General features: G+C 39.6%; 1 protein-coding gene across 5 annotated transcripts; it reads left to right on the top strand.

The window, feature by feature from the left end:
• Positions 1 to 3,686: 3,686 nt before the first annotated feature.
• MIER3 (MIER family member 3) lies at positions 3,687 to 27,032 on the top strand. Of its 5 annotated transcripts, none has more exons than XM_082337217.1 (13): positions 3,687 to 3,856; positions 4,634 to 4,658; positions 6,871 to 7,016; positions 8,935 to 9,069; positions 10,503 to 10,623; positions 12,883 to 12,968; positions 13,171 to 13,243; positions 15,730 to 15,881; positions 16,343 to 16,424; positions 20,749 to 20,840; positions 22,532 to 22,659; positions 22,854 to 22,999; positions 23,087 to 27,032. In XM_082337217.1, the coding sequence occupies exons 1-13, from the start codon at positions 3,848 to 3,850 to the stop codon at positions 23,542 to 23,544; spliced, it is 1,653 nt and encodes a 550-aa protein (XP_082193343.1). In that variant the 5' UTR covers positions 3,687 to 3,847; the 3' UTR covers positions 23,545 to 27,032. The 5 variants fall into 5 exon arrangements, with proteins under 5 accessions (XP_082193343.1, XP_082193342.1, XP_082193346.1 ...); XM_082337216.1 differs by having other exon boundaries at positions 20,746 to 20,840; XM_082337220.1 differs by lacking the exons at positions 3,687 to 3,856; positions 4,634 to 4,658 and adding an exon at positions 4,669 to 4,978 and having other exon boundaries at positions 20,746 to 20,840.
• Positions 27,033 to 27,097: the final 65 nt, after the last annotated feature.

Genomic DNA, 27,097 nt, shown 5'->3' with positions numbered 1-27,097 from the left:
CTTGTGTTTTTACAGTTTTATCTTTACAATTTTATCTTTTCCAGTAAGTTAAATAGCTCTGGCACATGGTCATTCATAACATCAAACTATTAGGATAGTCCCCGCATGCTTTGTGCCCGGCTCCCACCAGCCTGCCTCCTCGGTACCCTTCAGGAGTTACCGTGTTCAGTCATCCGTCTGCAACAGGCAGTCTCTGAAGGAAGCAGAGATGTGGGCAGTTCTGTGCTTTTTGGTGGTTTTAATGTCTAGGAAACATCCCTAAGAATATTTAATTTACTAGTAGAGATACAGCTGAAGGGAGAACAGCTCCATTTCCTGAATAAGCAGGTTTTACTTTTTGTCATTATGCCTACAGAAAGGGCTATTTGAGTCCATTACTCTAGGGCTTTGGGCAACAGGTTTACTGGAAGAGTGTGGACTGAAGTGAAAAAGTATCACAACATCACACTACCCAGATACAGACCAAGACTTCAAACACAGTTATGGTGTTCTCTAATCACCATATATCTGTTGGATGTATCCATGATAGCATACACCTAAGAATGCAGAAGTAAAATTCTATCATTCTTTAAGGGTAAAGGAGGAAAAAAAAAAATGCTACAGATCAAGAGATTTTCTTCTAGAGCTTCTGCAGTCTTTATCTTACAACTCCTCATCTATAACTGTTCAGCTTAATTGCATTATTGGTTTTGGGTTTTTCATTTAAAAGACTGGATTCTTCTCTTCTAACTCATTTTAGTTCTTTTTAATTTTTTGACCGTTTCAATCAATTGGAACAAAAAAATAAATTCAAAATCTTTTTCTTTTCCTTGTTTTGACCTGAGATTAACTTGGATGATAAAATATAGTGAAAGTATGGACACAAAATGTATTTTCCTCCATTACTTCAGAAAGAACAGTTTAGGCGGATTTTTGTCCCATCTTCTTGATTCCAATCCAAGAGAAAAGACACCATGAAATACAGAATTCCACATGATCCTGTATGCCCAGCAGCTATGGAAAACTGCATTTCCATTGATGTAACTCTTTGATTCACTGTATATATGCGTACATGTATTTTGTTCAGCCATGTCTAATTGTGAGTCCCTGTAAAATGGAAAGAGCAATCTCATGTTGCCTTTGTGCTCAGAGAGGTGAGGCAGAGAGCAGAAGCACACCCGTGAAAGCACTGCGCTCTGGTGGAAGCTCCATACCAACGCCCTACCAGACTGCACAAAAGCACAAGGTAGTTTGGTTTCCAAGCTACACCTTAAGAGCATACCATGCTCTCACCCCTGTGTCCGGAGAAAAATGCTAATTGAGAAGGAGGTGGTGCAATCACATCCTTGTTCCCTTCCATCCCCTTCAAACAAGCTTACTCCAGTAACTTCACCATCCTCATTCTTTATCTTGATTTGTACTTGGTGCAAACCACTGGGAGGTAAAACATGTTGTAACAGCACAGAACGTAATTGCAGTACAGATATTGCTATCAAAATCCAGCCCCCACTCAGATAGAGGATCATAGCAGCCCTTTTCAAATCTTGGGGATCCAGATTTTCACCATGATTTTTTTGTAGGCATTGGAATCTGCAAATATTTGTAAACTTTTCTGTATAGCTGCAATTTCCAAGTGCAAAACTGAATCTCGGGGAAAGACAGGAAAAGAAAATGCTTGGGGTTTTTCACTGTTATGCTTTAGAACACACTAAGTTTTACTTTTTTTTTTTCCTCTCTTGTAGCCTCCTGTCCAGAACTCTGAGCACTAGTTTTTCCAGAATTCTTGCTGCAACTTATACAACAGCTCTGGAACACACCTCATAACCTGCTGTGGTAGAGCTATGAGTTCATACTATTTTATCAAAGTGGTCTCAATTGTAATAAAAAACCCTCAGTTCTAAATCTGATCTAAATCTGATAAAAGATTTTAAGTGGCAAATTAACAACAAACGATTTTTCTGTAATATTGCACACAACTGAAAAACTTAATCATGTTAAACAGTTGAAAGACTGTGAAGTAAACTACTTCAGAAGTTAGGAAACAGCTAATTGCATCCAAATGGGGGAAAATTCCTATTAGAAAATGTATGTAGTAGCAAATATGGACTTCCCTAAATTGGGGATTCTTCCTACTGCACTTTCTGTGCTATTTTGTTGATAAGATGAACAGGTCTGTGTATGTGTTACACAGTCTGTGCTCATGAGAAACTATTTTGCCTTACCTGAGCTGAGGCTTCAAGGGAATAGGGGTAGGAACTGGGTTTGGTGTATCCGGAGGGAATGAAAATGAAAAAGGCTAAGGAGCATTAGTGCATTCTAATGGCATTCCAGACCAGTCAAAGGTGGAAAGGATTAAATCTTCCTTCTTAATTTTTGAGTACATGCGGTGTGCTCCAACATAGCCTATCTGTCTGTTGCTGATCATTTTTACCAGGTAATTCCCTAATCTGTGTATACAACTTTGGAAAAAGGCAAAGACTGATCGGGGCTCAGAGGATGAGGTACTGCTGGAGCTGCTTGTGACGGTGACAAGTTTCCTAAAAAATGCATTTCTGCAAAGTCTTGGGATTTTTGTGTTGTCAACCCCAGGTACATCAAGAGCAGGTATGTCTGCATCTTAGGCTGCTGTGTAGTTTGGAGGTACACAGTTTATATACTGGAATTAGGCTAGACTTAGCAGTGCAGCACGTGACACAAGTTAATTTACTCTGTTTCTCAAAGCAACAGGTCCTAGCAGAAAAACAGTACAGAGCTCCACTGCTTAAGCACCTAAACTAGCTTGGGATTTCTACGCTGTCTGCCAACCCAACTTAGGATGCATCCAAAGCAGCTGTTCACTTCAGGTTACAGCCCTGAGCCTCCCCAGTTCCCCGGACGGGACGCAGTCTGGGGCACTGCTGCACCTCAGTGTCGCTGTGATGCACAGCACCCCTCCAGCAGAGCAGTATTCGATATAGCAAGGATGGCAGATGCTATTTTGGCGAGAAGCAGAAACGTGTGGCTCCAAAATTAAAGGCATGAGTCTTTATAGCCTGGGATGAAGAAATCAAGCCGAAACCAGCCCGATTCTCACTTTGTGCATACCGGGACAAAAAATACCACTAAAAAATGGGATAGATATTACTTGCATGTAAAATGCCTCAACTTTCGGATAGAAAACCCACTGCAAAGTAAATTTCACTTTCTCTGTTTAAGCCACGGCAGGGAAGCAACAGCAGGAAGCTTCGAAGGCTTTGCCATTTTTTTTGCTGCTCCGGGCGCCCCGGGGCTGTGTGTCGGTGTAGCTGCCAGCCCTCCTCCACACCAGGGGCTCGGTACCGGGCGAAGCGCGGGTGAAGCAGCCGGGTACCGGTGCCGCACGGCGTCCGCGGCCCGGGACAGGCCGGCAACCGCGGCACTCGGAGACAGGCTGACCGCCCGGGGGGCGTCCGAGCTACCCGGGCTCCAGCCGGCCTCGGTGCCCCCGAGGCAGCGCGGCCAGGGCCCCGCCGGCTGCCGCTGGCCGGGCCCCGGGGCGGGCGGCCCCTGCGGGCCCAGGCTTCCCCGGGCGGGGCCGGCCGCCGCCCCTCCGGCCTGGGCTCGGCGCCGGGCGCCGAGCGCCCTCTCCGGGCGGGGCAGGGCCGGGGCGCGGCGGGCCGGGGCGGGCAGAGCGCCCTCGCCGGCCGGGGCGGGAGGCCGCGGCGCCGCCGGAGGTGGGGTCCCGGCGCGGCCCCTGCCCCGGCGCCGCCTCCTCCGCCCCAGCCCGGTCCCGCCGGCCCCTCGGCTCCCTCCCCGGCCGGCTCCGGCTGGGGCCCGGCGGCTGCCATTGGCTTAGCGGCCCCATCCGGGCACTCGGCGCAGCGCTGTTCCTCAGCCCGATCGTCCCAATATGGCGGAGGTGAGCGGGGAAAGCGGGCTGGGGCGCCGGGGTTCGGCCGGCTCCCCGCGGGGCCCCGCCGCCGGCAGGCCCCCCGCGCCCGCCTCGACATCCCCGTAAGGCGCCTCCGGGGCGGCCCGGCGGCGCGGGGCGGCCGGCGGGGCGGCGGGGCGGCCGGCGGAGCCGCCGGCGCCGGGGCAGCGGGAGCCTGCGCGAGTAGGCCGCACGGCGGGCGCCGCGCAGCGCGGGTGCCGGGTTCGCAGCCCGCGGGCGGCCGGCAGGCCGCGGAGGGGGGCGCGGCCGCCGCGCCGGGCCCCGGGGGGGTCGGGACGGGCCGGCCGCGGCGCCGCCGCAGCGCGGGCGACGGAGAAACGCCCGGCGGGAGGGAGGAGAAGCGAGCCCCGGGCTGGGAGCGGGGAAGAGGCGGCGGCCGGTCCGGCTGCCTCTGCCGCTGCCTGCCCCTGTCATGTCCCGCCCGGCCGGGGCCGGAGGGAGCGGGAGCGGGAGCGCCGGCCGGGCCGGGCGCGGCTCCTGCGGGGCTTCTGCCAGCGGAGGCGGAGGGAAGGAAAGCGGCAGGCGGGGAGCGAGCGAGCGAGGGAAGGAGGGATGGGAGAGGGTGAACGGGATGGAGGGGCCGGCAGGGCGGGACGCAGCGGCCGAGGCCGTCGGGGAGCGGCGGGGGAAGGGGGGCGGCGGGGGAAGGGGACAGCTCCGGGGGCAGAGCGTGAAATGCAGACCCCTGCCCGCCGGCGGGCCGGAGGGAGCCCGCTCTCACCTCGCTCTCTCTTCTCCCCGCAGGCTTCCTTTGGGAGTTCGAGCCCAGGTTCGTCCTCGCCCACCTCCTGCTCCGGCACCCGGCCTGCCGCCCGCACGCTGCTCTCTCCTTCCTACTCCTTCCCAATTTTACCCCCCTGTAGCTTTCCTAATGCTTCATCTGCAGACAGTTAACCGCCTGCCAGATTTTTAAGAGAAGGAGATGTGCGCTGTGGAGCCCTTCCCTTAACTCCGGTTGCAGTTAGTAATTGGCTGGTCGGAACCCAAAATGAAAACAAAGTTTTGTAGCACTTTTAAGTCAGCATCTCAGTAAAGCCATGTAGCCTGGAGAGAGACTGCTTCTCTTGTTGCTGATAACTACAGGCTTGTGTAAATTTTTGACTTCTTGGTAATAACAGAAAATGTTTAAAATCATAATGATAAGTAATTTTTAAGGCTTTAACTGCTGTTAAGGTTCTTCGGAATACTTCACACAAGCAAGCGTAATTAACATCAGTAGCGCTTCTCTTGAAGAAGTATTTGGGGAATGTATTTGCTTCTGTGTAACCGCTTTCTGTATTCACTGTTTGTCATCTTTTTTTAACTACTTTTACAAAATTTATTGAGCTTGTATTTTTGAATATGGTTTGAAATATTTTAAACAGGGTATTCAGCATTCAGAGATACTAAAGAAGAGTGGAATAGAACTTCCACTAGAGTTACTCAAACATAAAATGAGTTAGAACAGTGATTAGAAGCAATAATCTTGAGCACAAATATATGTAAATATATATTAGATTAAAGCAGGTGACACTTCTATAAAACTGGATCAGGATGTGATGGCCAACAGCAGGAAAATTCAACATGAAATGTCGTTACTGTAATTGGAATAGTGTTATCAGCTATACTGAAAGTTCTATGAGACCATAATATGAATGTGAATAAAAGGCATTTTTGGCCTGAATGGTTCTCTGCAGTATGATATTATGAACTTTCACAGTATTGTCTTAAGCGAGCTAAACAAAGTTTACTTTAATTACCTGCGTATAATGAATGAACACTTAGCATAATTGCTGAAAAATTAGATGCTTTAAGACTCAGAAATGTTACTACATACAGTCGTCTCTTTCAAAGCTGGAAGCAGTGCAAGGAGGGATACTGCTTTATTTTTTTGAAGAGGATTGAAAATTTGTAGCTATTTCTTTCAAAGATTCTGAAGAAGTTCTTACATAGAAATAATTCTAGTGAACCTTTTCTTTGCTGCCTGTAAGCCAAGGATTGCAACAGAGCACCAGTATATAAGAACTAGAAGGGGAAACCAGAAGTGAAAGAGAAATACCCTAATCTGTTCCTTTCCTCCATCCTGAAAGCTGTAAGAAAGTGAGCATTAAAGAACAAAACGACCTGTAATGCAGTGATTTCCATTGTAGAACACTGACTGTGCGGTGCAGAGTATTTGTATCTTTAAAACTTGTTGAATCTAATGATAACCTTTCTAACAGTTGACAAAATGCACTTAAAATAATAACAATACTTCTTTGATGACTTATGATTATCCTCTTGAGTAATGAAAAAGTGTCTGTTGGACCACAGAGCTGTCACAGTGGCTTATTAATTAACATGATCCATTAGAAGCATTTTGTTATTTCCAGTATATTTTCCTCAATATTTCTTGAAACTCTGCTGTGTTCATTCTGCCTTTCTAGATCAAGTGCTAAGAATTAAATTAGTTTTAATAAAATATCCCTATGTGAGGCTAAACTAATCTGAAGCGAGTCTCACTGTTTATTTTGCTGTTAGTAGGAAGCTGATTCATAACCTAAGTTAGCTGTTGACCAGTGAAAAACTATGGTTGTTACCACATAAATTGCATAAATAGAATCAGAGTCTATATAGCACAGTCTTGCAGCATCTGGAATCTTGTGACATCTGTGCTTGGTACCTTGATGATGTTTTCAAGGATGTTTTGAACAATCTTTTATTCAGTAAAATACTGATTTGGGATTGTACTTTCTGAAACTTTGTTTTAGTAGTTTAGGTACTTCTCCCAGGTACTCTATACTTCAAGAGAGAAAACTGTGCCTGTTACTTACAAATAAGAAAAGGGAAGGTCAGCTAAAACAGCTGAATTTGTCAAGTAGTTAGGAATTTGTTCCAGTTATTCCATTGAGAGTTCTGACCTTGTATGTAAAAGAATTCATGCAACCATATTTGTTTCTGTGATGTAATTTCATATGTTGGTATAGAAAAGAAAAAAGACTCAAATTAGGTTTTTTTGATAGTTGGCTCTTTATCGTCTGAGGATCATGACTTTGACCCATCCGCTGAAATGCTGGTACATGACTATGATGATGAGCGAACTCTCGAAGAAGAGGAAATGATGGAAGAAAGCAAAAATTTCAGCTCTGAGATTGAAGATTTAGAAAAGGTAAGAGTGACTCGCTCTCTCATAAATGTCCACACGTGTTGTAACTTTTCTAGTGAAAAGAACACTCAACCTGTTCTTCAGTTTGTATTGTATAATGCAGCTTCCTGCAACATGCCTGTTTAAACAACATGCTTGTTTAAACAAAGAAAAGAAAATCGGGTTTGGTTAGGATATAGTAGTGCATCCTTACCAAAAGGCTGAACTTAGCTTCTCAAAGACATTAGTGTTATGTTAAGTTCATATTCTTCTTTTTCATGTAGTAGTCCTGTCACTTTGGTAGAGAAATCACTGAAGCAGGTTTTACAGTCCTGTCATCTAATATCACTTAGCACTTCTAAGTTTTATAAATTGGATATAAGTTGAAACTGTGCATTTTGCATACTGTTAAGTGACAGCTAGCTATATTTCAGTCTGTTGGTCAGGTTTTGCTTTTCCAATATGCAAACAAACAGTCCTTTTTTTGATCACAGTAATCTGCTATGTAAATGGTAGTTCTGCATCGTAGTTTCATGAGTTTGGCATTCGGTGGGTGTACAAAATGACCAGTATGCTCCTTGGCTTTTTCTATTCCATTTTAGACTTCTTAATTACATGTTTTTCCTATTTACGCCTCTTGTTCATCTGTGGCAGGGCATCACCCATTTTAAACGCCTGCTGAATGCTGAACACCCACAAATTGATGCTGTTTGCATTACTGTTTGGTGACCCACTTACACCACTCAGCATAAGTGCAGATTGTGGTCAACAGAGTTCCAGAAAAGTGTAATTTTTAGCATCAAATATGAGGCCATGTTTTTGTAGTCCACGTAAAAACAAATTTTCTAAACGTTGAGTTGACAGTGTTTGTACTCCTGATTGTGGTTTTTTTTTTTTTTTTTGGTCCTGCTACCTTTACAGTTACATTTTTGCTAGTTATGAACTTGCAATTATAATAGCAAAGCAGCTTGCCAGGTCTGGTGGTTAAAATGGAGTTGTTACTCCACAAAATTATGAGAGACAGCCACTCATCTTACACACTTTATTACTTTAGGTCCCGATCCTGGAAAGACTTGGACGTGAGTTTACGTTTACCCATTGTGAAAAGTCTTTGCAGGACTAAGACCTTAGCTGACTAAAGAAAACAAGTAATTTAATCAGTGTATGAGTTCAACAAGAAATTTTTAAAGGTAGTATAACTTTTAAAGGTATAAATATTGGAAAATATTTTTAATATTTTGATGGCCTGAATCAGGTAACTAAAAAAAATCTCCACTGTTTATTGTTTTATTAATTGTATTAGGATACAAGTATGATGATACTTAGTAAAATCATTTGATCAAAAGCTGTTGGAAAAAAACAAGTTATAAATCGAGCCTTCCTCTTGATTTTTGGCTTCTGTATCATTAGCTGTCTTTCTCCTATTACCTTCTCAATGGTAATTACAAAATATACTGTGCAGGAGATGGAAAGGAGGGCTTAAAAGTTGCTATATTGGTTTACTTTTGTGAGTTTTTGCACATTTGCAGCTGTAACTGTGTAGGACTAAAGTGTTCAAGTTTTTCTGCCTTTCTCTCTTGTAGAGGGGTTGTTAGTGGTTCTAGAATGTCTTCTGTCTTGAAGAAATGTAGGCAAATCATGCTCTACAGTATGAATCAGATAAGGAGGAAATTTTTAGTAATTACTCTTTAGTTTCATCCAGTAAACAGTTTTCTTCAACAGCTTGATGCAACTTCACTATATGCCAAGAGACATGGTTATGAATTATTTCAGTCCTGTGCCTGAAAATATTTTGAATCTTTAATCAAGATTTCTGCTTTCAATTAAGTTTTTCTTTGTTTTTTTACTTGTGTTCTTCAAAATATGTCTTATGCTTTTAGGCCTGAACTGTTTACAAGTATTTGGCATTATGTTGAAATGTTTGTAAATCCTCTTGTATTAGGAAGGAAACATGCCGTTGGAAGATTTACTGGCATTCTATGGCTATGAACCCACGATTCCAGTTATGGCAGGCTCCAGTGCAGATAGCTCTCCAAGTGAACTTGCAGATGAACTTCCAGATATGACTCTAGATAAAGTAAGTCAGAACCATTTTCCCCTGTAATATGGTTTAAACGCAGAAATCCAGGTGACCTTAAATTATATTTCACTATCTCTTGATGTTACACAATATGTATCTTTGTTAATTTCAATATACAATATTACTCTGAATTCATTTTTTTTCAAGGATATTGAGAATCTGATTCTAATTATAACTACCGCACTTACAAATGCATAGCAACTTTAGTGGCACTATATTACTACAAATGAGAAATGAATACGTTAACGGTTCTTCTAGAACACATCCAAAGAACTTTATATAGGTGGGTTTTTTTTTTTAATAGAAGTGGGATTTTTTGATAATGTATGCAATGTCCAGAAATAATAATTCTGGCTTCCAACACACATGTCAAGTATCAAAACGTTTGTGATAGCTTGAAAATGCACTCCTGAATGCTTTGGAATGTTGCTTTCAAATACATGTCACTTGGCAAGGTCTCACCTTTGGGGAGTGAAAGAGAGATTGTTTTATATGCAGTGACTACATGGGTTGCATTGCCGATGTAAAAACCTGAAGCTCGAGGTTTTGTGATTTGCAAACTAACTTTGGATTCTGAGATTTTAATCTGATTTTTGGTTATAAGGCATAGGCAGCTAGTAGTTTGGATTATAAAGTATGTGGGTAGTAAGTATATGTCTTTTTTGGTTTTGCCTTTTTTTTTTTTTTTAAACTTTCTGTGAGTATGATGTAATGGTAAACTCCACAGAAAGTAGGGTATAATGATGGCTCTGCACATCTGATTCTCATTAGGATTCACGATTGTGTTGAGGCTACAAAAATGTAGTCGGCTTGTTGTCTAATACAGTTCTTTCGCTTCCTAACCTCTATACAGAGGAGTTCAAACATGTCTGCTAGTGGAGGAAGTGTGCTTTTTCTTTCTTAATACCTTTTTTTTTAACCTACAGAAGCATCATTTTTTTTGCGTTTTGGGAAGATAACAGGTTGTCTATTATCTGTAACTGTCCTCTCAGCAAAAGTGTACAGAAGTGCCTGGCTGTTGTATTTTTTTTTTTCCCCCCAGACTTTAAGGGGTAACAGCCTTTTAAAGCTTCGTTATATCTGTGATGCAAAGAATGAGAGAATTCTAAAGATTTGAGGCAATTTCTGCTGGCATTTTTCATTGGAAGCCATTGGAGGAACACCTGAGATTGATGCATGCGGGAGTTACTTCTTGTGCATTTATTTTAATAGAAGACAAAGGGGAAATGAACCCCTGTGTTCAACTCTGAAATGAATGGTTGTATTTGTTCTTAGATTTAGGAGGAGCAAACTAGCTTTTTAATTAAGGGAGTATGGTCTGCTAAAAATAATTCATTTTAATTAATGAGACTTAGAATTAGCTGAATCTAAATGCTCACCAGTCTATACTTGATAGTCTGAGGTTTTATTTTTTTATTTTAATGATACAGGAGGAAATCGCTAAAGACCTCTTGTCAGGTGACGATGAAGAAACACAGTCCTCTGCTGATGACTTGACACCATCAGTTACTTCACATGAGGCTACTGACTTCTTTCCTCGGCCATTAAGATGTAGGAAACCTAATTTTATAATAGTACTCAAAATGTCTTAGCATTATATATAGCTTCCTAGCTTAAAATATCAAAAATGCAGAGTAGTGCTGACTTTACCAGGTATTGAGAAACAGTGGTTTGCAGGATCTTTTACATGAATGTTGTCTTTGGTTGGTATTACTGGTTACCTAAAAGACTTATATTTGGTACTGTGCTCAAAGCACAAGTAAAATTAATTTTTCTACAGATACAATAACTTCATAATTAATAGTTAATATGGTATTGAGGCACACCCTTCACAATTTGCAATGTTAGTGAATTACATGAATATGTAACCCATTCTTTTAAATTAGTGTTTCTCTACTAAAATTTTTGCTGCTGCCATTGACTCCTCCCTGCAGCCTGCGGACACAGCTTCTTTGTGATTATTTCCCTTCACACGTTCAACACTTTTCCATGGGACTTCATGGGGTGAGCCAAAGTGGTTTTGTGTGGGATGGGGCCTATGAACCCATAACCACCAAAATTTCACTACCCATGGAGTTATTATGGGAAAGACTGAGAACCAGGGGTTCAGTTATCCAACCTGGATGAGATGTTTCTCATTGCCTGTTGCGGCTCATTTGTTCACTGGTGTAGTAGAGTTAGAGCAACGTGGGGGATTTTTATCACAGTTTTAATTTGGCAAGTACCGTAAGCTATTCCTGGGGGTTTTCGTTCCTCTAGAGAAGGGGGATGATAAAGGGGATGTGCTGCCTCAGTCATCAGGAATTGTAGCCCTTTGCATGCTGCTGATTGTGTAATAAATATAAGACATTTGTCTTGAAAGAGTGATACAAAAATCTTAAAAATTATAATGCCCTTTTTTCAGGTAAGCAAACCCCAAACTTGCTGGCACTTAAATATTGCTTGTGAACTGTTAATGAATATGACACTGAAAGTGTGGCAGCTTTATAGAAAAAAAGATTGGCCCCTTATCTTACTGAGGATTAAGAAACAGTCATCTTTGTTTTCAGCTATCATGGTTTTCTATCAGAATGTTACTTTCTCTATTAGAACTTTTGGCTGGATGTTTAAAATTGAATGTCCACCATTTCAGGGAGGGAGATGTTAGTTCTCTCTGCTGTTGGCAGTTTCATCTTTTTTTTTTTCTGATCTCTGTCCCTTTCTCAGATACTAAGGTAACATTAAGTTTTAAGATAAACGTGTCTAATACATAATATAGACTATTCTATTAAATTTGCATTAATTGGAAAAAATAATTGCCTATGATTACGCATGTTGTTATTTCATGCGTTCAGGTTAGCTTCTTGCTTGCTACTTCTAGCAACAAAAAGAGAGAGACTGGTGATTGTAGTAATGACTACAGAAGAAGAGCCTCAGTCCATACAGCCTTGGATGTTGTCTCTGATGTTGACAATTCTGTTCAGTTGTGAAGAAGCTAAAAGTGCAACTCTGTTTATGAGCATGTTGTTTCTGAAGTTTGAGAATACAAAATAGCTTTAATCGTATCAGAACTGTAGATTCCATTCTGCTGGGGATTACACAGCTATAAAAATAGAATTACTTCAGAACCCAGTACCACAATGTTCCAGATTCTAAAATATGAGTTCTTTTATGATAGGAGTACTGTATTTGAATTGCTTGGAGTGCTCTGCTGTATTTCTTTCTGGGGAGTGGGGTGGGGGGTGTGTGAGATTAAAGAGGAATAAGCAGTCTTTGCTGTCTTTTGCTTATTTCATTTTGTATCTCTCTCCTGGTGAGGCAGCCTTGTTTAAAGGAATGTTTTGAATGCCAGTTAAAACTTTGGATGAAAGGTTTTAGTAGGTAATAAAGACATGCCTTCAACTGTACTTTCTTTTTAACCTGATGTACTTTCTTTTTACTTTCTAATTAACCTGAGGATAAGTCATAGCCCTGGAAGTTTTCTGTTTTTCTCATACCTTTTCTGTAATGTATGTGTCTTCCATGGAGAAAATTGATGAAGAACAATGATCTGATTTCCTTTTGACTGTTAGAAATATAGTAGATTGTCTCCATTGCAGTAATGATAAATGTTTCAGTTATGCAGTATACAAGTACCAGTGCCTTCTGACGTCATGCTAGTTTCATAGAAATGTAGATTAACAGACTTCTAATAGAAATGTAGATCAACAGACTCATAATGTCTCCCAGAGTAAAAGCAGGTGCTCCTTTCAAAAGTAAAGGATATCTTGTAGTTCTGTGCTTGAACTGAAAATTCTTTCTAGCTAAAAACAAACTTCTTTGTGTCTGAAGCAAACACTACGTGTGATGGAGATAAGGAATCAGATGGTGAAGATGTAGAGGCCGACAATGGTAATTCATCTGAAGATTTGAGAAAGGTAATAATTATAGCTTAAAAAAAAGTTTAAAAAAACCTTTACTGTTAATAAAAATGCATTAAGATTTATAGTACATATCTAAAATAGTACCTTAATTCAGGAATTCTCTGCCAAATGCCAGGTTAATGGCATTTTTAATGCTTCCATACAAAAAATACTAAGTTAATGCCTTTCTCTTTTTTCATTTTTGTTACATCTTCAGGAAATAATGGTTGGTTCACAGTACCAGGCTGAAATTCCACCTTACATTGGCAGATACAGTGATGATGAAAAGCGTAAGTTCTTCTGACTGTTCTACATTTTATGTTATGTTTATACATGGCAGTTGATTTAAGTTTATAAGGTAAATTCAATGTCTTTGTTAAAGTTTCAGAGACCTTAAAAAAAAAAAAAAAGCACTAGGAAACGGAAACAACCACATAATTATATCTCAGAAATGTGATTCTTCAACTGTGAGAGGACATTCTCAAGAAAATATAGGAGGCTGGATTACAGTGTTAATTCTGAAGTATCTACTAATATTAGGAGGCAACAAACTGGGTCAAGAAGGAAGTGTTTTCATATGAGCATCATAACTGGGCTATGAGCATGTAACTTAGTTTAGATTGAAGATCTTCAAAACAGTATTTTTCTTCGCTTGTTTTTTGGCAAGCACAACAGTGTGGGTTACAAAATGGATATGGAAGACAAAGCAATGAACTATTTTAAGTTTTCGTAGCATGAGTAGAAGATGTAGGTCCTGATACACTGTCTTTTAAAAAATATGATGTTTTAAGTATGATGTTATTCGAGTGTAAATTTAGGTTAAAAACTGCAATTGTGCTAGAGTAGAAAAAACTTACTTAATAGAGTTTTATTTGGTATCTTTAGACACCTTCACTATGAGAAAAGTATAGCACATGTAGCTGTGGAATTCAAAAAGCAAATAATGAAAGAAATTTGCTCATGGGTGGCACAGCTGTGAAATTGAGGAACAGTTTGGAGGATATGCTAATAAATTAAGGGCATTCAGTGTTTTTTTGTAAATTTTCAATATTTTGTAAGTTACGTGTGTTCGAACTGTAACATTTCATGGGAGTATTATGCTGGTGAAGTATATCAAGTCCTTTCACCATTACCAACTGCTTTTTTGAATAACGATCCTTTGCAGTAGGGAAGAATAATGTTTGGTATGGATGGAGCTGGAAGCATTAGCAAGTGAATGTCTCTTGGGTTGCTTAAGAGACCTAGGGAAGTCTCCTGTTTTCTAAGATTCAAGTATGATGCTTATGGATTGTAAGAAATGGAGGAGGAAGAACTGGATTTATCTGGATAGGCCTTTTACTGTTTACGCATCTTGACTTCTCCTGAGCTGAGAACTAGAGAAGGGCCAATAACTAGAGGATGATCAGGGAGGGGTTAATCTGACAGCTTTCTCTGGAATGAGCTGGTGCTAGAGAGAACTAGTGAGAGTCTTGTCTGCTGGCATGGCTAAAAGCAGAGAGGTAGCATCCAGATCGTAGAGCCCGTCCAGATCGAGAGCCTGAGGAGCTCCTCTTGAGATTATCAGTCATGGACTCCAGCAAGAAGTGCTGGCTTGTCTTGGTTGATAAAGGAGGTCGAAGCTGAGCATCAGCAGTGCTCAGGTTGGACCTGGCTGTAGGGGTGGAGGATTCTGTGGAAGCCTGTTCTGTACTCCCTGAAGAGCTTGTGATGGCAAACAGGGGCTTATATTTCTGCTTTGCAGTCGCAGCTACCAGAATTGTGCTAGAAGGCAGTTCTGCTCTTCTAAAAACCTTAGACTTGTAACATGTCTGTTTGAAAGCTTTCCATGTTCTTAAGCTGTAACAAAACTTTCAGAGAATATGTAACTTTATTCCTCCCCTTAGCTTAATATTGTTTCCTGAGATTTGAGAATCTTCATCTCTTCTACTGTAACAGCCATTATGTTTGAATTGAATAACTCTAATTTTGTATCACCAAGAGAGAAAGTGAAACATTATGTGCAATGTTAGTCACATCTATTGATCAGCGTAAAGGATTTATGGTTTAATGTAGAATGGAAACGTGCACAGACTGACAAAGGTTCAGGCCAACTCTTGTATATTTCCAATACATTGTCTTTCAAATAAGCAACTTAAGAGGTGCATACATGATTTCAGTGTACTATGAAAGAGGATTGTACATCCTGATTGGTTGTAAAGTATGCATTCTTAACAGCATTCAGTTATTAGTGAATGGAAAAATGAATTACCACATTGAGACCTAGACCTCTGTTAATTAATTTTTGGCAAATTTTAGTTGAAAATGGCCAATTAGCCACCTCCTCTTTTTTTTTTTTTTACAGGTAATATTTGAAATATTAAAGTAATTTTGTACACTCTTTTATTGTAAACTATAGTTCATTTGTTGAAAAGAGCTGAATAAAACTGAGTGGTTTTGCTAGTTTGTTTATATGAAGATAATAAATGCATATGCCTAATTTGACTTGAATCATCTAGCTGTCAACAAGCTGCTCCTCTGTAAATACTCTTTGGCTCAAGAGTTCAGTCTCTAATCTCATCCCCATGGAACCTGAATCTCTTCACTGTGTCACACTGCAGAGTCTGTCTCTTAACTGATGCTTTTGGGGAAAAAGTGAGCTGCAATTTGAAAGTGGCATGATGGTGCTTGATTTTATTACTTCTGTGTTCCTGTTCTTTGTATTCGTGAAATATTCGTGAAATAATGTTACAGCCTTAAAAATGTCACAGCTGGTGTTAATGGATTTCTGTTTTAACAGCCTATGAAAATGAAGACCATTTACTTTGGAAACCTGATGTGATCTCAGAGAGTAAAGTTAAAGAATACCTTTTTGAAACCTCCTTAAGAACAGGAAATGAAAAAATGATTGGCAGAATTCCTGAAGGACTACATACACGGGACAATGAACAAGTATGTTTTATATCCTGTTCCATTCGTGACACATTGCTTTGTAATTAACATCTGTTCTCTTTCTCTGCCTTGTATCATAAAGGCAGCAATACTCAATTTCTTTTTTTTTTTTAATTAGATGTTATTGGGGTCAGGATCTTATTTGTAATTTTAAGCACATGCTTAAAATTACGAGTATTTGAATGTTGGCAGTGTTGTGATCTGTGATGTTTCTGATTGCCATGCTGTTGACAAATCCAGCTCTTTTAGTAATTGCATATAATGTTTTACACTTTCTTAATTAAACCTTGCCTCAGCTTTTGGATGGTTTTGCTTTTGGTTGTCATTTTAAAATTTTCATCATGTATAAAGATAAATCCTCTTTTTTACATTAGATATGCTCACTGAAAGGCTAGTTTTAGAAGTCTAGATTGGATATTTGCAAACTTTGACTCTTTCTAAAGACTTTTCCTGTTTTGTAGGCGCTGTATGAACTTCTCAAGAGTAGCCATAATGTTAAAGAAGCAATTGAGAGATACTGCTCAAATGGAAAGGCATCTCAGGGTAAGAAAGAGTACCTGTTTTTTCAGAAATGTGTGTTTGAAAAAAGGAAGAAAAAAAAGTTGTGTAAGAAAAATCTTGAGTAAGAATCAGATTGATGAGCACATCCTTTCCCATGATGTCTTCAGCACAGATTAGGTATAATCTGACTGTTGACCAGTTGGAAATTCCTGCTAGAGAAGTTTGCAACTTCTATAAAAGTTGCAGGATCAGCTTTTCACCTTCCCTTCTTTCCTCCATTGCTGTTGTAAGAATGGCACAGACTGAGGAGAGGGCTGGGGAATGTGGTGATATTGCTCTGATTATCCCTTTGATAAGGTAGTTCTCACCCACAGTACAGTACCTTTTTGAGATCATGATATAATCTGATGACATTTATAGCAGAATCAGGAGAACATAGCTAGCTGTATAAATAAGCATGACCCTTCCTCACTGTGCTAACGTTGTGCTATGCCAACCCTAAATTGGTTCTGCTGTATAGTTCTGTAGGTCTGTGGTAGAGCATTGAGAGCTTTGCCTGAGGTTACAGTGGAAAAGGAGCTTCCATCTTGTTTGTCCCTAACTTTATTACTCCCTTAAATGACAAACAGAATTTATCATTTAGCAAAGACAGTTCTTTGTCCTGTATTTTAGCATATGTGTTGCATAAAGCAGAAATGGAGTATGAGCCCTCGTATAAGTTGATATTCTGGCAGATACTCCCTATGTAGAACTGGATCCAAAGGGAACTTGAGTATTTACAAGTTAGGTGCTGCAAAAGCGAAGTGTCTAAGGTAAAGCTGAAGGGGACAAAAAGGACTACCAGAGCAGTGCTTCAGAAAGGTCATGTACAAGAAGAGATTGTGTAGACCTAAACAATAAGGATGTATCAGTTGCAGGGTTGTATCCTAAATCCCACGCCTCTCTAGGATTTAGATTTCTGTTTCAGGATTGAAAAGTACCTTTACCCATTTGTGGTTCAGAGACCAAAATTCTGTCCTGAGACCTAGTACTGACACTCCGGTGTGTGTGTCGTCCCCCCCCCCCCCCCCATCAGATGGGACGACTTATACCCTCATTAGAAATAGCGAAGGATCATAATACTGTCAGTGCCTGTCTCTTAGAGAGACCATTGTGCTATGATCTACTCTGCCCACTGAAGTTCATTGCTATTCTCAAGATGAGAATTAAAAATCTACCGTTCCCAAGATAATTTCTTAATGGTGAGACTTTACATGGGGATCTTTTCTTCTCTTTGAAGCTTGAGAACTCTGTAGTAAGGAGTGCAAAATTAATAGGGTGAGAAAGAAAGAAAATGGCCATACAGTGGAATGATTATCACCTTCATCTGGGAGCAGAAAGGTCTTGGTTCCAGTGTCTGCTTCCAGAAGTGTTTTGAAATGTGGGTTGTTTTCCCCTCATTGGCTTTAAATGTCAGCTGAACGGAAACTTTTTTGATCACCATTATGAATGTCAGATAGTTGAAATATCCCTTCTTAATTGTATATAGATCCAAAGCCATAATCCAGATAGGAAAGCAACAATACTTGAGGCAAAACTGACCTATTCAAATAGTTTGAGCTACTTCGTTTTAGAAGTCTTACTCTTTTTTAGTGATTTTTTTTTGTTGTTGTTTATAAAACTAAATTTAAGTTTTAGAAACTGCAGGTTTTATCTTTAAAAAAAAAAAAATTTACAGCTCCTCCTTAAGAAGTCCAAAAGGTTATTCATGGGATCTTTAGGAGCAGATGTTTGGTTGGTTTGCTCCTGGTTCCCTGATATGCCTTGTTTTTCAAAAGCCTGGATCAGACTAAGTACGGTCCCAGTTGGTTGGCCCTGTATGGCTCCCCGAGGTATGCCTAGTGCTAAGGCTAAGGCTTTCCTCCATGGTTCATTATGCCTTTTCTGGAGGTCCACTACTTCACCAGGGGGTTTATGAGATCGGGGAAAGTGTCGGGGGTTCTGGGGAGTCTGTCTGATTTGCCAGATCTGTCTGCTCTCTGCGTCAGCTTGGGATCGCCCTGCTGTTGTCGGTTCGTCCCACCCCATTTCTCAACTATGATTTACAATGCTGTGCATTAAGTCTGCCCTGGTCAGGATGGGTTGGAGGTGGGGTTGGCCATCCTGACCCACCTGAGCATTGTGTTCTATGGTTTGCCTTATTTCATCCCTTTTTGCAATGAGGTACAATTTTAAAACAGTCGAGGCTCCCCTTTTTAGTGGTTTCAGGGATTTAGGGTCTACAGAGGCAGAGACAGGGTAATCACCGTGTGCACCTCTGTCGTTGGTAGCCTGAAGGCAGGCTGCTTTGTAACAGCAGTAAAAAGTTCACTTAATGATCTTATTGGTATAGCAGCGGGCTCCCCTCTGTCCCGAGGGTCTGTGCCTCCTGCCCAGTATGCTACTCGGCAGGTAATAGGGTGTGGTTCAGTGTTAGGGGATGCTCCCTTGTTCAAGAACGCTCCTGGTCCCCAAAAGCCATCCTGATCTAAGATAATACCATCTCCTTCAGTTAAGGAGACATGCCAGAGATATTCAGTCTTGCTTTCACCAGGCTTCTGCCCTTATTTTTCATGCAGATTGGCCAGTTGAAGGGGGTCCCATGGAGTGGTCTTTATGGTATTTCTCTGGCTGCCCCATTGAGGTCCGGCACATACCTCAGTTTTAATAATAGGGGCTACCTTAAATTCTGATTCATCTAATTCATTGTTGTTGCTAAGTTCTTCATTAGGGTCCTCCCAAATATCTCTGTCCCGATCTTCTGGGGAAATGATTAGCTTACAAATTTTTACAGGCTCTGGGAGGGTTAGGGGTCCGAATTACCGTGAGTTCTGGTTTATCCTCTACTGTCCTGCACTTTTCTTTTTCCTCCCCCAGTTGTTTAAGCAATTGGTCTATTTGCAGAGGTAACAACATTTCTTGTCACTTTCTTTGTTCAATCTCGTCTTGGAACATTCTCATTTCTTGTTCTTCACATTCCTTATGCTGATATGCAGCTCCTAAATACCTCTTCAACTTCTGTATATTATTATTACCTTCTCTTTACCATCTTTCAGTTTCCCTCCTACAAGGTTCAACTGTTCTTTTATCTTATTGCAATTATCCTGCTTTTCATGCACCCAATCATCTGAAAATTTCAGGGAAGGGTTAACTCCATGCCTCCGTAAGTAGTCAGTGATTGAATCCGCCATCCTGCCAACTATGCCAATTTTTGTCACAGGTGAATTACTAAGAAAAGTCATCATTATGGAGTTAACTAAAAGGTTTTATTAATGATTAAATTATCAAATGATAATTAGATTAAATTATCAAATGGTAATTAATAATGATTGATAATTAAATTGTAATTAAGCAATAATTGAATAGTAATTAAACAGTGATTTAACATGGATTTAACAATAATTAATTGATAATTAGGTGGCAGTCAAACACTCTACTACTTACTGCACTTCTAATAATTAAGGCCTAGCTTGATATATATATATACGTGTTGCTAGCATACAGTATACTTTTAGGCTTAATGTAAAATGTCACTTACCTTGTTACAGCCATCAGGTGCTGGGTAAGGGGTGTCTCAACCCTGCAGGGTAACCATGAGCGGTGTCCCTTCCCTGCTCAAGGAGAGATCACCTCTGCGCAGCCTGCTGACGAGCTTAGTGGGCTCAGGGAGGCTACAGGTATCGATAGCATCAGGTGACTGACTCGTGGTCAGCCCCCCCTTTGGTGTACGTGCAGCTGTGCAGCTGTAAACAGTTTTAGTTTTGTCTAGTCCCAGCTTGGGCTGGTACTGTTAGCTCCTGAGAAGGCATGGCCTAGACTCCTTACTTCTGGGAAGATAAGGCCTAGGACAGTTCTCATGGTTTGCACAGCAGGGCTGATTTCAGTCAGGCCCGCTTGTTGGTGATGCCTGAATCAAAGTACTGCTCGCTCAGTCAGAGTGGGGCATCTGTCACAACAGGTTGTTCCTTTCCTTTTTTTTCCAACAACCACTGTTCTTTGTATCCTATGTGAGAAGAAATATTTAGAAAAATTATCTCACTGATACCTCAGTGATGTTATCAAACCTTGTTTTTTTGATGACAAACTTACTAAGAAATAGTAAATCCTTTGAACGTCCTTTGCCTTCAAAGATTAAAGATTTCAGAAATCAAACTCTTCTACGAGTCTTTATAAAGAAGAATGTTAGATTTCAGGTGGGATATCTGTACAGTGGAGGAAAGAACACGAACTATTGTTTTTTTTAGAATGCATTTGGTTATTCATCCATTAGCAACAAATATTTTGTTCTTTGTAAAAGGATAGTGAGTGAAAACAAGTTTATCATGCTACTTTTGTAATTGTCTAGAAGAGATGACAGCATGGACAGAAGAAGAATGCAGAAGCTTTGAACATGCACTTCTGATTTATGGGAAAGACTTTCATCTCATACAGAAAAACAAGGTTAGTATTTTAGAGTTAAATGGAAGAATTCGTAGATGATACGATGCTAAAAATCTGTACAAGCAATACATTTGTCAGAAGCCTTGCAGAAGAGTGAAATAAGAACCAACATATTAAAACCAGCTTAGCATTTTTGTGCTGATTTTTCCTCAGATGTCATTGGAAAAGCTAGGCATTGCAAGATGAGTCAGTGTGTTATCTCTGAAATTGACTTGCGTTGACATTACTTCCATTTATGCATTTGTATTATAATGTAGTTTAAATGTGTGCCTCTCCTAGAAGTACAGGATTTCCATACCATGGCTGTGGGAGGGGAGAATGCGTCTTAACTTATTTTTATCACCAGGGAGGTGTAATTTTACAGAAACAGGCTTAGCTCTTTGTGTTTTCACAAAGTGTAGTCATCCATCAGTACTCTGTTTTCCGGCCAGCAAAGGAGTTCTAATCTTGATCTGGATTGCTTCTGATTGACTCCTCTGTGCCTGAAGAATAGGGATTTTTTTCTTTTTTTTTATCAAAAGCAACAGTTGGCAATACGGATGTTTCCAAATTTTCTGTGTATCTCCGTTATGCTTTGATACCACCTTGAGTTTTTTTTCTTTAGGAGTTTGGTGTTTTTATTGTATTTCTGGTAAACTTTGTAGGGTTGTGGTTTCTGTTCAACAACAGTCAGCTAGTCCTGCTCAATACCTGGTTTAACCTGGCCTAAATAATATTTGGGTGGTTCAGATTTTAAAAGGAACTTAGCAATAAACAGTAATTCATCAGAGATGCAAAGAAATAATTTAAAAATATTTTTTCCAACATGCAACAAAGTACGTGGCTTGATATATCTGTCACTGTGGACCAGAATTTGTCTAAGGAATCCACTGGTGTTTTTTCCAAGTAGGTAAAATGCCAGAAAGTTTAGGGAAGGTTGTGGGACCCAGCGTAAGCTGATGTCACTTGTATATGGAAAGCATCAGCTCGACAAGATTCAGTGCGTGGAGGAATTTAACAAGAGGTGTTTCCTTATCACTGTACTGCGAAGTGTTGTTAACTGGGACTTTATATACTAGCATATGGACATCTGTTCATTTCCTCCCCTGCCTGGTATGTTTGTGTCTAGACTAGCAAGGTTTACTACTACACCGAAGGCATTTTGGATTTGGCTCTGATGTTTCTGTAAGTTTGTTTAAGCTCAAGAATAGTTTACTGCCAGACTGTATCTGGATAGATACAGTATATTCTAGTTCTAAAACGTAAACTAGAACTGTGAGGCTGATGATGATGTGAAATGTTTCTGCATCTAAAAATGTATATAGTTTATAAGACACTTTATTCTAGACTTTCCCAAAAGGAATAAGTACTGACAGTCTTTTCTGCTTCACTTCTGTTAGGTCATTGATTTGCCTAGCCTCTTCAATCTTAAGAGAGAGTCTATTTTACAGTTTAAAAAATTGTTATTTATGATATATAAATGCTTCAGATGTAGATAGTTTCAATCTAGTTTTAAAAAAGCCACTAATGCATACAGTAGAACAAATGTAATACTTGAAACTCTAGATCTCTTTGAAGTCTCCTAATTTAATTGGTTTGTTCATGATACTAGAACAATAAAAGTTACAATATTGCAGGAATATGGGAATTGGGGAGATGACAAAACATGAGTCTTTGCATTAATCTTGTCAATTATTCTTGCCGCCTTTTAGGTAAGAACCAGAACAGTTGCTGAGTGTGTAGCTTTCTATTACATGTGGAAAAAGTCAGAACGTTATGATTACTTTGCTCAGCAAACAAGATTTGGAAAGAAGAGATATAACCATCATCCAGGAGTTACGTAAGTAAAACGTTCTTGGAATATGTTTTCTGTTGCAAATCGTAAATGTAGAAGATCGATTCCCCCCCCCCCCCCCCCTTCTGTCATTGCCGTGTAATGCTGCAGTGGCTATGGCAACTGAAATTAAATCCATCATCATTTTTAGGCCTTCTTTTCCAGTTAAATAATATATTATGGATGCAATATTCTTTTAGGGACTACATGGATCGTTTGGTAGATGAAGCAGAAGCCCTTGGTGGAGCAGTGCATTCTTCAGCCTTAACATCTAATAGTCGAACAGAAACCATTCCTGATCAACAGCTGAGCATTCTGAACTCTATCACTGCCAATGAGTTGACAGGTAAATCAAGGGAAAAAAAAAAAAACCTTTTTGTTGTAACTATGCAAACAACTGTTTCATTTGCGTTTGTGTTCATCTTTTTTCCAGCATTGACAAATAGTGTAGCTACAGTCTGCCACACTTCAGACGTGAACTGCCTGGATGACGCCTTTCCTCCTATGGACAGTTTACCCCGAGCACCAGTTAATCATGTGCCTGTTGGAACAGAAGAATTGCTTAACTTGCCTAGCAATGGTGAAAGTGATTGTTTTAATTTATTTGAGACTGGCTTTTATCATTCGGAGCTAAACCCAATGAACATGTGCAGCGAGGAGACAGAGAGACCTGCGAAGAGATTGAAAATGGGAATTGCTGTCCCAGAATCTTTCATGAATGATGTCTCTGTAAATAACCTTGGTGTGGACTTTGAGAACCACACACACCATATTACCAGTGCCAAAATGGCTGTTTCAGTGGCTGACTTCAGCAGTCTATCTGCAAATGAGACAAATGGTTTTATCAATACCCACACTCTTCACCAACATGCTGCCCTTCACTCAGAATGACTGTGGAAAACTAAACAAACAGTGGGTACTTTATGCAGTAGTAGTAAACTTGATGGGAGCTATCAGGTTTGCTTAGTCTTTCACTGGAAGTTTGAACTTTATGACATCAGTGATGTCTTTGGTATGTATAGAACTATATCTTGATTTATCAAGAGTAATTTCTTTTTTCAGTCCATAAATGTGGAAATGTCATAGGATGTTTGGCAGAGTTTGGGACTAAGAGAACTCTGTGGTGCAGCTTTAAGCTCTGCTTCAATTTTTTTTAAAGCCTGTAGACGGAGGCCACCGTTTCAAAACCAGCACAGAAGTTCTGAACGGATTGCAGTGGCTTTTCAGTCTAAGTTACTTTTGCCGTAACGGATGCAGTGGAATAACAATGTTTACAGGTACCAATCCTGATCCCTGCTCAATGTAGCATTTTTTTTTTTTTCTTATAAAGGCAGGGATGGGTTTCTTTAATTTAAACTGCACAAACATACAAGGATGTTTTTTAAATGGAACCTTCTCTCATGTGATACTAAACTAGAGCACTTCAGTTTACAAAACAGCAAGTTCATCTTGGTGGAAGCTAGCACAAGGGACTTAACATGAGTAAAGTGTGAAGACCTACACTTCAGTGCTGTTGCAAAATTACAGGCCATGGCTACCTTACACAGAAGTAATTATGCTGCCATAGGTGTCTGTGTACTTTCAACTTACTTACTGGCTTAAACAGATGCGGTTTAGGTTATTTTGTATTCGGATGGGTTTTGTCCACGACTTCGAAGAGTAATGTAATCGTGTACCTTAACTTTCCTGAGGCAGCTGGTGTTGTATAGAGCTACAGTCTGCACAGCTTAGGATTTACCACTAAACAAACAGTCTACATTTGGAAGACATCTTAAATTGTTTGGAGCACTGCAGTTCAAAGTGTTACAGTTTTGAGGGACTATCTAGTTTATATAGGAGTAGTAGAACCTTGAAGTATGTATGTGAAAGTTTTTCTTTAATGTGGATTGCTTTTTTTTTTTTTTTTTTTTTTTTTTTGGCAAGTCATTGGCTCAAAAATGGCACTTCACTACCTTGGACAAATAGGAAAGGATGAGTAAAAATGTTATCCATAAAAGCAACTATTTAACTTGAGTAGATTTTTTGTTTTGAACATGGAGTGCAGTTTAGCCATCCAGGAAGTTTGTCTTGCAAATTTTTGTTGTAATTCTTGCAGGAAGGTCAAACCAAACATAGTACTGGCTTGTAACATGTTGTAGCGTACAACTTGCAGGGTTTTTTTAATGAGAATCTGAACCTGACTTCAGTAGGATTACCCCTTTCCCTCCATACTTTTTCTTTGCACTGTTTGTATTACAAATTCTGTTGCCACTAATTTGTTTTCATTATTCAAGTAATTAAGTTTGCGTTGTTGATATTTGTAATAGTTGCTTCAAGGTTATGCTGAGTAATTAGAAAGTAGTGACTTTAATATTTGAAAGGGAAGAGGGTATTTATTATGCATACTGTGAACTGCATTGACATCCTGAGCTTTGGATGCAGCATATGGAGTTTTCTTTACAGCATTGTAATGCAGGTTGCTTTCAAGTGTTTACGCGGTAGCACATTTACCATATTAATAACAAATTAGTTTAGCACAGTGGACAAAAGTAGAGATGTTTTTGTAATTGGTTCTTAACTTACACATCTGAAATATGTAACTTTAGTTAAGTACACAGTAAATAATGGGTAGCCTTGGCCCTGTGTTGTACTCTGACATTTTTAGCCAAGTTGTCAGCTTCTTGTTGCTGTGTTTTGTGCTGAACTTTGTACCTTGTTTCTTTTGTTTATGAATCAACACATTTTAAGTAATTTTGTAAAATACTGGCCATAATCCTCCATTGTTATACATTCAAGTTTGTCTATGGGTTTACAGTGAGTGGCTGGTCTGTATAAAAATCATTATACAAAGATGACTGAATGCTTATACCAGTTGCACTTAAATGAACACGCCCATTCTCATTAGCTGATGCAGTAATATATTCAGTTTATCTATGCATTGCTGGGCTCTTAATGTAGACAGAGACTTGTCTAAGGTTTGGGTTGTCAGCAAGTTGAATGGACACTTTAGTTATTTAATAAAGACTTTTGACCAAAATTCAGAAAATGATATGAGAGAAAAATGAATTCCGGCTAGTCTAATAGATTTTTAAATGCTGATCTTATTTAGCCTGTTGGCTAGCTAGCTGGTATCGTTTACTTTTAATTCCTTGTTAAAATGAGGCAATAATTTGCAAGATTTTGTAAATATGTAAATTCTTCATATCTTTTTAGATCTCTATTTCAATATTTTCTGACTACTTCTGTGTATAGTAACATTTTTGTGCATGCTTGATGTGACATTCATAAATTTGTACCACTATGACTTTATCCATGTAAAATAGCTATTTATTGAACTTTTCTTTTAAAAGCTGGACTTACTTATTTTTCTCTCAGTTTAAACATTTAAATGGAGAACTTGTTACTGTTTATTAAAAGAATTGCGTTTTGAAAGTCAGCACGAAGATAACTGAATTGCAACCATATGAAGAAACTACATTGCCTTGGTTCTTAGATGGTGAAGCACAATTCTTATAACAAACTGTGATGAATTCTTTGTCCTTTGCCACACTTCTTCATACAAGCAAACCAAAAAATCCATAATGGGCAATTGCAGTGTTGGTAAATGTATCCTTTTTATGTACAGGGAATCTGAAGAGGGTAGCTGATTCATTTAGAAGTGTAACTGGTGCTGTGATTATAGCAATACTTTTACTTTGGTTAGTCATACGTCATCTTCTCATGCTAGGTTTTTAAATGTTTAGTTTTCCTCTTGTCATGGTCAAACTGCTGAATTTACTTGAAGGATGTACAATACTGTTTGAAGAATACTAAATTGTGTACAATTAGGTCAATGAATTGTGCAATTGTTTCCTGTTTTTAATTTTTAAAACTGAGGGTCAAAAATATAGGAAAACTTCAGACCAAGTAGAACATAGTGATACTACTTAATTTAACCAAAGTCTCTAGTGAATATTTCAACTTTGAATGTAAACTAATGGATAAACTGACCAACAGGGACACTATTTGCCCAGCATTACAAGCACATCGTCTACAGACAGGGAAACTAAATACAGTAATTTATAAAATAATGACAAGGTTACTATTTTTTTTATTCCTATTTTTCATTGAAAGAAGAAGGAAGATACTATCAATTGTAAAATACAGTAGGAATGGTTATAGTCCTCCTAATAAAACAGATATTCCAGTTATTCTCAATTCAAATATGTACCCTGTGCGTAACAACAAACCTAGTGACAATCGGAACATGTTTTAGTATCAGATGTTCAAGAGGAAGTCGCTATTGTTGCATTGGTTTTAATATTTGTACATAAACACTGATTTTTTTGAGCATTATTTTGTATTTGTTGTACTTTAATACCTGGTGTACAGTTCCAGAAATAAATGTCTGGAAACCTTTCTTTACTTGTAAAGCTCTTGATGCATCTGCACTATGTTTGCTACTTCATTTTCAGAAATATTTAGC

The sequence above is a fragment of the Platalea leucorodia genome (genome assembly GCF_965183815.1).
Source record: "Platalea leucorodia genome assembly, chromosome: Z".
Lineage (NCBI taxonomy): Eukaryota > Metazoa > Chordata > Aves > Pelecaniformes > Threskiornithidae > Platalea > Platalea leucorodia.
Note: the sequence above shows the minus strand (reverse complement) of the source record. Positions and strands in the feature narration are given on the sequence as shown.

Bases quoted from the DNA above. Each gene is read 5' to 3' on its own strand.
- MIER3 (XM_082337216.1), top strand. The intron at 7,017-8,934 runs GTAAGAGTGACT...CTCTTGTATTAG, and splicing joins AGATTGAAGATTTAGAAAAG to GAAGGAAACATGCCGTTGGA. The intron at 13,244-15,729 runs GTAAGTTCTTCT...CTGTTTTAACAG, and splicing joins ATACAGTGATGATGAAAAGC to CCTATGAAAATGAAGACCAT.